This window comes from Papio anubis, chromosome 12 (genome assembly GCF_008728515.1).
Source record: "Papio anubis isolate 15944 chromosome 12, Panubis1.0, whole genome shotgun sequence".
NCBI lineage: Eukaryota > Metazoa > Chordata > Mammalia > Primates > Cercopithecidae > Papio > Papio anubis.
Window position 1 is genome coordinate 77,311,096 of NC_044987.1, and position 12,873 is coordinate 77,323,968.

General features: G+C 45.2%; 1 protein-coding gene across 10 annotated transcripts in view; it reads right to left on the reverse strand.

The window, feature by feature from the left end:
* SERGEF (secretion regulating guanine nucleotide exchange factor) overlaps nt 1-7,818 on the reverse strand; it is a 234,494-nt gene extending 226,676 nt beyond the window's left edge. For 2 of the 10 annotated variants that reach the window (XM_031653355.1, XM_021925987.2), the window contains exons 1-3: nt 5,577-6,031; nt 2,592-2,727; nt 1,248-1,403 (exon numbers count right to left, since the gene is read on the reverse strand). In XM_031653355.1, coding sequence (XP_031509215.1) covers nt 1,248-1,403; nt 2,592-2,727; nt 5,577-5,672 — 388 coding nt within the window. In that variant the 5' untranslated portion in view covers nt 5,673-6,031. Of the gene's footprint in view, nt 1-1,247; nt 1,404-2,591; nt 2,728-5,576; nt 7,371-7,600 lie in introns of those variants that run through there. The other 8 variants (XR_001894917.3, XR_637407.4, XM_009186472.4 and 5 more) reach the window with 8 other exon arrangements.
* Between the last annotated feature and the right edge of the window lie 5,055 nt (nt 7,819-12,873).

The following is a 12,873-nucleotide window of genomic DNA, read 5'->3' on the forward strand; positions in this document are numbered from 1 at the left end:
GCAGGGTTTTAAAGCTGGGATTTGAGTCCATCAGACAGACAAGAGGGGCTGGTCCAGACAGACAGAAGAGCATGTACTGCTTGGTACGACTAGAAAGAAAAGTATGAGGAGCGTGGAGAATAAGAGACAAGGCACAAAGACAGCTAGGGAACAGTTACAGAAGGCCAACGCTAAAAAGCTAGGGATCTGAGCTATGTCTGGGAGAATCCACAAGGGTTTATGACAGAAGAGTGACGAAAGATGCCCTTGCCAGAGGACTGTGGCAAAGAGGGAGCCTGGTCAGAAACCATAGATGGTCCTTTAAATCCAGAATGGCCAGCTAGACACAGCAAAGCTCAACAGAGAGGTCAAAACTGCTTCAAGGGAACAGACATCAGCTGACAAAGTAACTACGTCTGGCTGTTCCCAAGTGCATTATTCTAATAACCCTCTGGCCATATCCTATCCTGCTACCTGGCTTCACAAAGACCAAACAGATCTGCCCAACACCAATTATTAAAAAAAAAAAAATTCCACAGTGGGAAAAAGCTGCTATCACTGTTTTGACAACCACTATTGCCTCATATTCTCCTACCACACTCCCCACAAATAACCCTTCGCTGTCACTGCTGGCCACTGGCCAGCTACCCCAGGCAGGCAGCTATCATGAACTTTTGGGACAGGAAATGGCCACCAAAGGTGATCTAGTCTATTTCCTACTCTCTGACAAAAGTTTTCCACCCCAATCCCAGTCTCCTTTACCATTAAACTCTCCTTAGAAAAGGTAGTCCACAACTTTCCTTGACAACCAGAGGGAAAATTTGTGTGTGCTTTTTATTTATTTTTATTTATTTTGAGATGGAGTATTGCTCTGTCGCTCAGGCTGGGGTGCAATGGTGCATCTCAGCTTACTGCAACCTCCACCTCCCAGGTTCAAGTGATTCACCTGCCTCAGCCTCCCAAACAGCTGGGACTACAGAGTAGCTGGGACTATAGGCATGGGGTACCACATCTGGCTAATTTTTGTATTTTTAGTAGAGACGGGGTTTTACCATGTTGGCCAGGGTGGTCTCGAACTCCTGACCTCAAGTGATACACCCGCCTTGGCCTCCCAAAGTGCTGGAATTACAATTGTGAGCCACCGCACCGGGCCTTGTGTGTGTTTTTTAAACACAAAGAGGCTTTCATTTAATCGGCAGTCACCACCATCATACTGTTCTCACCCAAAGCCTTTGTGGTGATACAAATTTACCTAGGAGTGAACTCACCTGTGAGTATAATGGTGAAATCCCAGCCACAGGCCACCTGTTGGATGGGACAGCCAAAGAGGGATTTGCAGGGGGTAAAATATGGGATATCCTCTGTGTGACCAAGCCCCAGTTGCCCATCTTTGTTCAGACCACAAACAAAGAGGTCTCCTACGTCTGCAAAATATAAAGGCACCAGTGATAGTGCACACAGGGAAAAACACAACTGCAAAATGAACAAAAAGATTTCACTAATTATTTGGAGTCTCAGACCAATAACTTTTTTTCCCATCCAAGTTAATAAGTTGTGTATGTTCATGTATTCTGGAGCCAAACAACACAAGGCCAAGGGCCTCAAACTAATACCTATATAGAAACTTCAAGTCTTGGAACAGTGGTCAATCACCAAACTGAGCATCTACTGGAACAAAAAGCCAACATTTATTCAACATTTAGAATGTGCCAGGTACTGTTTTAACAGCTTTGTGTGCAGGGTGGATTCATCCTTTAGGCACAGTGTCTAGGGCCCATAACACTTTTCAGAGGCCCACAGAGTGGCTTAATTTTTAGTTATTTTGAAATGAGAAAAAGATAATACAGTAACAATGCATATATAACACTAAATTTGGAGTGGATTATATTAATATCCATCTTTATACCAACACAGTTGTAAAATATAATTTTATTTCTTTACAAAGGGGTCCATAAAGGGAAAAGCACCCAGGACCCATGACAGTCAGAATGGAGCTCTGCTAACTCACTGGTTCTCTTCACCCACTATTATTATCCTCATGTAACAGATTCAGAAATTGTGGCTATTTGCCCGAGGCCACATAGATAATAAGTCACAGAACCAGGATCTGAACCCAGAGATTTGATTCCAGAGCTCATGTTCTTAACCAGATGCAATATGCCCCCTTTTACAACATTGTAGCACTTGTATTACTTGTTAAGTGCTATCCTAGATACAGTAAGGGAAGATTAAGGGAAATGCACAGTTTTTGCTCTCAAGGAATATCCAATCTAATTACAAACACTTCTAACTCCTATGGTGTAAAATATACATTGTAACTCTGCCACTTATTTGCCTTGTGATGTTAAGCAATCAGTGCTCCTTTCTGAGTTTCATTTGTATAATGGAGGGGGTGGGGGAAAGAGTTGGCCTAGAAGAAGATCTCTGAAGTCCTTCCAGTCCTAAAAATCTAGGATCCTCTGATGGCAATTTGGCTCTTTCACAAAAATGTTTCACAAAAATACATTATTTTCCTCTGCAAAATACAAAAGGCTGAAAAATGGCAATATCATATCCAGGGGAAAATGTCTAACTAAGAAAATGAGTGACTATCTACTTTTGAAGGAAGTTACCTGTGACAACTGCAGAGTGGCCTCCTCCTCCTGTGATCCTCCTGACACTCCTGGGTTTACAGAAGTCTTTCAGTTGCTGAGGCAACAGCACATCTTCCTTATGGCCAAGGCCAAGTTGCCCATAGCTATTTGCACCCTACGGATGAATAAGCCAAAGATGAAAAAGTTTGGGAACCGCGACTGTCAATGTCTATTTACCTGTCTCTATCTTTCTCACCCTGACGTATCTCTCAGAGGCTATAACAAATGAGATTTCTTAAGCTCATTCTTAAAAAAAAAAAAAAAAAAAAAAAAAAAATTAGCTCCTTCATGGCAAATACTCACAGCACTGTTTATTCAAATATATAATAACAAGCACCAGAAAACAACATGTAACACCGTCTCCTGACCCCTGATCTGTAATACCATTAGTAAGAGACTCACGACCATAATAGTGGAGGAAATTCACATCCACGAAAGTTCCTAGGTAGGTACCCTGGCAGGCTTAATTTACTGGGGCAAAGGACAAATGACCTGCCTCTTGGCCTCCTGCAGCAGCTGAAGAACCCACACTTTTTTCTACCTCAGGCCCCAGAAGGCAAAGCAGCAATGCCAGCCATGGTTGTGGGGGCATGAGTTCTATGAGGTCCTTGGCCTAGCCCAACCCTCTAGAGGTAATGGGGTAAAGTAGCCTTTCCTCTTAGAGTGGCCATGAAAAGAGAGGCCATATCCTAAATCAAGGTTCTTCTGACTGAGAACAAGACAGCCTCTTGAGGAGGAGGGCCTTGTCTTCTCTAGAGAGAGTTCTGAGCCTCGAGTCCTTGGCAGGAGTATCTCATATCTCTCCTTACTCCCTCCCCCTACACCCACATCCCATGCCACCTCACTGCTTTCCCTAGCTGAACTTCAGCCCCTAAAAGAGAACGCTATCCAGCACATTTCAAATAAATTATAAATATGGACACAGAATCCAAACAAAGTTCCAGTAGAAGCTGCTCACAGACCCCTACAGGGGCCAGCATGAAGAAAAATGAAGGTCATTCCTTTGTTATCTGTGTCTCTGGAGCTGTGGGCAAAACTGTCTCCCCTTGTCCTTGAGTAATCATGGGGACAGCTCAGGACAGACAGAGTTTCAGACTTAGAAACACTCTCACCCCATCTCCTTTCTTCCCTCCTTAAATCCCTTCCCCAAAATCTGAAAAGAAAAATAGTAATAATTCGCTCACTGAAGGACTTTGGAGCATTTGGGAATGTAAATCTTACCCTTCCTTTGTCAAGTGGGAAACTGACCAAAGAGGAAATGACCTGTTAGGATCATTCTTACTGGCTGTTATATGCAACCCATATTTAGATGGAGGCCCCATCCTCAGAACACCACGATTTCCATATGAGAAGAGTCCTAAGCACCCACAACTCAGCCAGTGATATTCCTCATCTTTCCCTTCTTATGCTCCAGCCCCCATGTATTGCCTTTGGGAGACAGCACAGGGGTTCCTTCTGATAAAAGCTAACTACCTAGGGAAGTTAAGAAAAGAAAAAAATGAGGGAGAAACAGCATCAAAATGGGAGGGCAATATCTGGAATTAGTTCTTGTTCCTCCTCCCCACACCCATAATGGGAAAACTGACAACGACTCTGGAATCAAAGTTGGCTAAGGATTTTGTGCCTTAAAGCAAGGCACGTCATTATTTCATTTGTACAGTGAAAGAGGTTGGCAATGATCTCTAAGGGCCTTTTCAAGTTCAGTGCTATGTGGCTCCAAGATTCACATGGTGAGATTCCAGTAAGGGGACAGATTTCCCCTTGACAGGCAATATGTCTATTATTATTATTATTATTATTATTATTATACAAAAAAGGTCCATAATCCCTAATCTGAAATGCTTACAGTCAGATGTATTTCAGATTCAGAATTGTACAGCTTTTAGAAAAGTAATACAGTATACATGTCATATATGCTGATGCAAGGTCCAGGGACAGCAGCCTATAAGCAAAACCATAATCTTTCTGCATTAAAAAGTACAAATATTCATAAGAAGTGGCCAAATACTATAAATGGCCTTATGTCCAGTAAGTTTTGGATTTTCAGAGCTTTTTGTATTCAGAATTGAAGATAAGAGATTGTGGACCTGCAGAGAGAATCTTACTAAGATTTCAGAAATCTTTATAATTTATTGAAGTATCTACTCCTAGCTGATTCTTCCTGGAGAGGAGAAGTAAAATATTTTAAATATATTTGTTTTTGAAGACACCTGAATGAGGAAAGGTGATGTAAAATAATTATAACAAATACATACAGACATACTTACATACATACATACATACATACATACATACATATATAATCCTTCCCCTTGTAGTCTATTTCACAGCCATCCTGGGCTGTAAGAACTCAAAGATGGAAGAGTAAGCCATAGCAGGGGCATAAGTCCCAGGAGCCCACATGGGGCAATTATTAGCTACCAATTACTGAGTGCTTCTCTCCATACTGCGCATTCACCTTTAATCCTCACAACTAAGAAGGACATTATTACTCCCATTTCACAGAGGAAGAAACTAAGGCTCAGAGAGGTTAAGTAACTTTCCATAGTTACATCTGGATAGGCAAAAAGTCTGAAGCCCTGTACCTTTTACTGTACCTTACTGTGTCTCTAAGAAAAAATAAAAAAAGAACATACAGTGAACCATCCCAGAGCTTACCTGGCAGGTGGTTAACTGTATGACCTTATCTAAAATAGCATCCCCATATCACTCATTTTCTGCTTTATTTTTCTTCATGCCACTTCTTGATGTTACATTATATATGTCTACTTGTTTATTGTACACCTCCCCTGCTAGAAACTAAACTCCAGGAGGGCAGGAACTCTGCTTTGCTCACTGCTGTTTCCCCTGCATCTGAAACTGTGCTGGCCCGAATAAGATGTACATGCATTTATATGGTGAATGAATGTAAGACCCTGTGAAAGACTGTCACTCAACATGAAGGGGAATATAGAGTATACACACACAGTATTTCTTGGTCAGCCCTGAGATCTCCGTGGCTGTCCCATTACCAGGGGTGCAAGGCTGCTGAACACCTGGGAGAAAAGTAATATGACACATGGGCACTCTGCGGTTCAAATTATGGCACCAATTTTTGTAATGCTGGGAGAGGCCCTAAATCCAGGATAAAGCAAGATGAAGGGAAATTTAACACAACCTATTACAACTGTTGTTTGCCTTTCTTCCTTACAAACACTCCAGACATATCACACGTGCACATGTATGCATGCGCGCGCGCGCACACACCCACACACACCCCTAACAAGGTAACTGTGAACTGAACTTTATTCCCCCAAAATTCACATGTTGAAGCCCTAACCTTTAGCACCTTACTGTATTTGGAGAGAGGGCCTTTAAAGGGGCAATTAAGGTTAAATGAGGTCATAAGGGTGGGGCCCTAATCCAATATAACTGGTGTCCTTAAAAGAAGAGACACCAGGGATGCTAACACACACAGAGAAGGCCATGTGAGGACACAGTGAAAAAAGCCATGTGAGGACACAGTGAGAAGGCAGACATCTGCAAGCCAGAGAGAGGCCTTGGGAGAAACCAAACCTACTCACACCTTGATCTTGGCCTTCTAGCCTCTGGAACTGTGAGAAAATAAATTTCTGTTGTTTAAGCCTCTATTGTGTGGTATTTTGTTATGGTAGCCCTAGCCGGCCAACACACCCCCACAGTTTCAGATTATGCAGCAGCAAAAACACACCACCAGTTCTCCAAACACAGCAGAAGGGTGTCAACAACCTATTAAACATATTTTACAGACATACTGTTTCAGTACAGACAAGGCCGAATATTAAAGGTTTGTTTCTGCCTGATGTTTCCTCTGTCCACACAGACGCCAGTCTCCTGCCTGGAAAAAGCCAGAGACAGCACATATTCAATCCCCCAGCTCCCGGGCCACCTCAAAGACGCCCAGCCAGCTAGACTACCGCAGGCCATGCTCTCCCTCCTGCCAAACTGTAGCACCACATTCAACAAGTGCCGCCTTGTACTGATCATTACTTCTTTAAAAAATGGTCAATTAATACTGATTTTAACAGCAATGCAGGTTATACTTTTGCTCTCACCCCACACAAGAACTGGAAGTCTCTCACTCATGTGTATTTCCCCAACACCAGCACATGGGTAGACACACGGATACTCGTTCACTCATTCGTCAACAAGTATTTCCTGGGGACCTACAATGTGCCAGACACCAAGAGAGACACTGTGAACAAGACAGGCACAGCACCTACTCTCACCACACTTACTTTCTAGCCAGAGAGACTGACGTTAATAATAAATTATACACATCATTAAAATTGTGATATGTGCTATGAAGAAGCACAAGACGCAGCGACTGCTCATTCCTGTGCATGCTGGTCGGCCACCTGCCACGCTCCTGTGCACGAAACCTCCTGTCTCCCAAACACACATCAAGATGACCCTGTCTCTCCCAATGCTCCCGTCAAACCAACAGCAGCCCAACTCCCCCAAGACAGGTCACAGCAGAGTATCAGCAAATAGGTAGGGTCTGTGCCTTGTGCGCGGCCAAACACCGCAGGCCTCACATCCAAAGGATGCACTCGCCAGGCTGGGACACGGCCTCCCTCCTTCAGGCATCAGGAGGGTGGGGGGCACAGGTGGCCCCACGGGGCTCTGGGACCGGGCGATCCTCTCCACCGAGCCCTTCGCGCTATCTTCCAGGCGCTATGCGGGCTGGAGGGCTCTCGCGGAACCAGACGCTCTGCCCCGAGGCAGGTTCTTCCCGCAGCGCCACAGCCCCTCCGGCTCCGGCCCCGCCAGCCGGCAGGCCCCTAAGTCGACCGCAAAGACCCTTCCCTCCCCGCCCGCTCCTCCCCTGCTCCCAGCCCAGGATCCTCCAACCCAGAGCCCGGCTCGGACCTCGGCCACCCAGCCCCTGAACTGCCCAAGCCGCGGCCAGGAGCTCCCACGTCTCGGCGCCCCTCTGCTGGCCCTGGCTCGGGGGCGGAGTCACGTACCCAGGCGAAAAGCACGGCAGCCGCGGGGGCGGCCTCTGAGGCGCTGGGCTCGCGCTCCATGCGAGGTCGCTCTGCCGGCGTTTCCGGGAGGGACCGCACGAGGGCGGGGCCTGCCGGGGAGGGGTGGGCGCGGGAGCCCGGGCGCAGGGGCGGGACCTGCGTCGCGAATGGGGCGGGCGCCGGGAGGGATCTGTGGTGGGAAGGGGCCCGCGGGCCAGGAGAGGGGGTGCGGACGCGCCCTCGGGCCTTTGGGGACCAGTGGTGGGCGGGGCCGGATGACAAACCCGGAGCCGCCTCCCAGTCAGCCCGCCCCGGCGGCGCTCGCAGCGTCTCCGCCCGCAGCCTCCTGTCGCGCTGGGCCTCTCAGCCTCTCGCTCCTCCCCCTCGTACTCTTTATTTTTAGTCATAATTTCATGTTTCATACAGGTGCACTGCGCGCCACAGTTCACAAAGCTCCTTCGTGTTTTTGTCTCCTTGGAGGCCTACGACAGCCCAGAGGGGCTGACAGGGCAGGGATGGCATCACCATTTGCGGGAACAAGAAATGGAGCCTGACGGGTAGGGCAGGGTCCTGCTGGGCATCTCAGGAGCAATTGTCTTGAGCCTGCTTTGATGTGCGTTCGCAAACATCTGAGGGGGCGCCTTGGGAGGCGAGTGGAGTGGCACGTCGCCAGTGTCGCCCTCTGCACCTGGCATGGAGCGGGAACCCGCGCCTCACGACGCTGAATGGGGGAGGCTGGTTGGCGTGGACTCCTGCCAGGGCAGCCTCGGCGCTCCGGGCACGGCCCTGAGCTCATTCGATTAATAATACTGGATAATCGTCACCCAACGAACATTTCCATATAAAATGGCTTTTCTCAGACAGCGTCGTGTTGCTGGTGGGAGTTAAGTTCAATTTATCTGAAGGAAAATATGGCACTGGTATCAGGAATACAGAACACATGGGGTCACATTAAAGATGATCATCCACATTCAGTAGCACTTGGCCCCTCTGCTGACAGGGGCCTCCAGCACTCACCGCCCTTCACGCCTGGGCTTCTGGGAAGTGTCTTAGTGAGCTCTTACACTGTTCTTTCCTGTTCTTTCACTCCATCCACTCTTAGCAATTTCTGCCTGTAAGACCACTTGAGGGCAGCCCTCACCTTTATCTCTCCAACGTGTGGCATCTGGAGAATGTCGATGACCATACTAAGAAAAACGCCAACTTTGGAGAGATAAAACAGCTCTTCATTCTCTAGGGATCTGAATGTGCAGGAGCTATACCATCCTTGCTGACTCTCTTATGAGTGGGCTTTTTTGTGCTGACCATTTCTTGCTAGCATGTGTAACAAGATGTAAAAATGGGACTCTTCCCCACTCAGTTTTTATCAGGGGAACTTGCCCCCAGTATTTCAACGTAGGTTCTTTCTATTTTCCACAAGTGTTGGCCGGCTAAGAAATAAAGAGAAAGAGTACAAAGAGAGGATTACAGCTGGGCCACTGGGGGTGACGTCACATATCGGTAGGACCATGATGCCCCCCAAGCTGCAAAACCAGCAAGTTTTTATTAAGGATTTCAAAAGGGGAGGAGGTGTGTGAACAGGGAGTAGGTCACAAAGATCACATGCTTCAAAGGGCAAAAAGGAGAACAAAGATCAAATGCTTCTGAGGAAACAGGATAAGGGCAAAATCAGAAACTCCCGGTAAGGGTCCAACAAAGATCACAAGGCAAAGGGCAAAAGCAAAGATCACAAGGCAAAGAGCAAAAGCAGAATTACTAATAAGCGTCTATGTTCAGCAGTGCACGTATTGTCTTGATAAACCTCTTAAACAACAGAAAACAGGGTTCGAGAGCAGAGAACCAGTCAGACCTCAAATTTACCAGGATGGGGTTTTTCCCCACCCTAGTAAGCCTGAGGTTACTGCTGGAGACCAGGGCATATCTCAGTCCTTATTGCACCCGCATAAGACAGACATTCCCAGAGTGGCCGTTTGTAGACCTCCCCCCATTAATACGTTCCTTCCCCAGGGTATTAATTATTAATATTCCTTGCTAGGAAAAGAATTTAGCGATATCTTCCCTACTTGCATGTCCGTTTACAGGCTCTCTGCAAGAAGAAAAATATGGCTCTATTTTGCCCGACCCCACAGGCAGTCAGACCTTATGGTTGTCTTCCCTTGTTCCCTGAAAATCGCTGTTACTCTGTTCCTTTTCAAGGTGCGCTGATTTCATATTGTTCAAACACACATGTTTTACAATCAATTTGTTCAGTTAACACAATTGTCATAGTGGTCCTGAGGTGACGTACATCCTCAGTTTACAAAGACAATAGGATTAAGAGATTAAGGTAAGACAGGTGTAAGAAATTATAAGAGTATTATTTGGGAACTGACAAATGTCCATGAAATCTTCACAATTTATGTTCCTCTGCTGCAGCTCCAGCCGGTCCCTCCGTTTGGGGTCCCTGACTTCCCACAACAAGTTTTGGCTGAGCAACAAATGCCAGTTACTCCTATATCATAAAATAAGGTGCAAGACCACCAAAGCAGGACTGCAAAGCAACTGTCTAGAAACCAGTGTATGACTTTCAGTCTACCAAAAAGGTTGAGAGACCAGAGAAAATTCTAGTAGGATATGTGACCACAATTATCAATGTGGTGTGGGTCTCACCCATCTCATGTCTAAGGAAAGTTAGTTTAGCTGGGTCCCTGAGAGAGCTTGGTATGCATCCCTCTAGATTAGGAGCCAGACAGGCTTCTGTCCAATCTGTTCTGAGAAATACAAGGGTTTGTGGCTGGATATCCGCTCTAATAGCTGAGCGAAGACAAACTGATGCTTTGGGGAGGTCTTTCACACCCAGAGTTTTTCAAAATAAAAACTGTCCATTTCCCATACATGAACAAACTGACTGGGGGATGGTCTTAGACCTTGTCCAAGAGAATTTCTGGAAGGGTGAAGTGACACCCACAGGAGAGTCAATCACTAGATTCCTTGAGGGTGAGGAAAATGAATTTAACAGCCCACAGAGATACATTTACCCACATCAAGAAATCCCAAGAAATAAGAAGGTAGGAAGGTCTTCCAAAACGCCCACAAGAAAATGTCAGCATGAAATACTTACCAAGTACAGAAAACACTGATGCCAACTCACAACAGTATCAGACCAAAAAGAACTTTTCTCCTCCTTACTTCTCCTCCCCTCTACATCTCCCCAACCCTGGAGGAGTCCCAGGCATCCACTAAGTAACAAGGGACAAGGAAATGAAGAAACAAAGCACACCCACTCCTTTCTCAGTTCTAGAGGAGGGAAAAAGTTTCAACCTTAAAGTTTGTTTTATTGAAGTTTTTCCACAGGACTAGCCTTTTTAAATATTGAAAGAGAGAGAGAGAGAGAGAGAGAGAGTATGTGTGTGTGAGAGAGAGAGAGAGAAATGGAAATTAGGAGCTAAGGACTTTTTATTATGTGTGAGCAAGCAGAAAACTCAGGCAGCAATCTGAGATTTCATCCAGCAGGGCAAGGAAGAACTACCTACAGAGCCAGTTTTAATAGAGAGAGGTCTGGAAGAATATAGTTGTTTTCTGACTCCACTCCTTGAATGTACAAGCATCAATATTTTAACTAACCTACAGTTATATTATTATGTCATATCCCTTAATATAATTTATTGGAAGTGTTGAGATGTTGCAACTATTTCAACTATGTACTCGCCACTGCCTAGTTCTTCCCATGAGCAGCCTGGATGAATTGCAGTTCTTGAATGGGACTAGATTTAAACCATTTAATGGCTTTACTTTCAGATGCCTTGTCTCCCCAAAAGAGGAAAATATAAAGTACTTGGGAACATACAGATTGCATCTCTGCACCATAAAGATTAGGAAATTTTTCCCATTGGATTATTTTATTTGATCATCCCAATAATACTAGTATGATAAGTGCTGTTAGGATTATTATTTTATTTTATTTTGTTTTTTTGAGGCAGGGTCTCCCTCTGTTGCCCAGTGCAGGTGGCACGATAATGGCTTACTGCAGCCTCTACCTCCTGGGCTTAAGTGATCCTCCTGCCTCAGCCTCCCAAGTAGCTAGGGCTACAGGTGTGAGCCACCTTGCCTGGCCAGGATCATTGTTTTATAGATGAGAAAACTGAGGCTCAAAGAAGTTATTTACTTCAAGGTCAATTTTCTACTTTTGATAAAGGAAGATTAGCTAGCTGCAAACCTTTTCTGTCACAAAAAAACAACTAGAAAATTTGACAGAAAATATTTTTAAAATCTATTTCAAGTCATTGGAGAGCTATCAAAGCAGCAAGAACTTGAAGGGCCAAGATCTGAAAGCTGAGAGATTATATTTGGCACTACTTTTCTCCTTGAAGCACTTGCTAATTACTAAGCAATGCCTTGGAGGCTAAGAATCTTGACTGAAATCAACAACTAAGAAGCTGAACAGTACCTTTAGCAATCTCATAGGGTAGGGATGGGAGGAGGGAATGGTGGACATGAAGGAGGGGACAAAAGTAGGAGTCCAGAGCCCCCAAGGAGAAGCCCTGGTACACACCCATAGTTTTCTCTTGAGATCCCTAAAGGGCTACACCCTGAAAGTCAAGGTGAACTGGAAATAGAACAGCCCTCACAAAGACTGAAGCTCAACTTCTCTTTGGCTCAATCCCTAACTGGACTAAGACTTTACCAAGCCATTATATACTGCCTACTAGAAGCAAAAATTAATCCCCTCTTGTGGAAGATAAAATCATCCAGAAGCTAAGGGGGAATATCTGTTAAGAGAGTGACTGTATTAATAATTCTTTACATGTGGAAAATGAGGAGGTTTTTTTTTTTGTTTTTTTGTTTTTTGTTTTTTGCAAAGTCCTCTTGCAGCATAACTTCTCCAATAATCCAGTATAGTAGACTTAGTGCATTTTACAGATGAGGAGTGTAAACCAAAAATAAAATTCTAAGGCCCCCCAACCATCTGAATGGACTTTCTTCTAGGCCAGGGCACTCTAAAATGTAACCTGAAAGGCTGATTCAGGCCATGACTGGAAGTGGGGGTGACACACATGCCTCCTTATAGCTCTCCAGCATTAATATCAACACAGACCTTAAGTCTGATAAGAAAAATTGACAGTCTATTCTCTTGGAAGCCTGCCATCTGGAGGCTTCACCTGCATGATAAAACTGGTCTCCGCAAACTCATACAGCAACCCAGACGTTCCTTTCTATTAATTGCCAATTAGAAAAATTTTAAATCTACCTATAATCTGGAAGCCTCCCACCTAACACTTTGAATTATCCCAGTT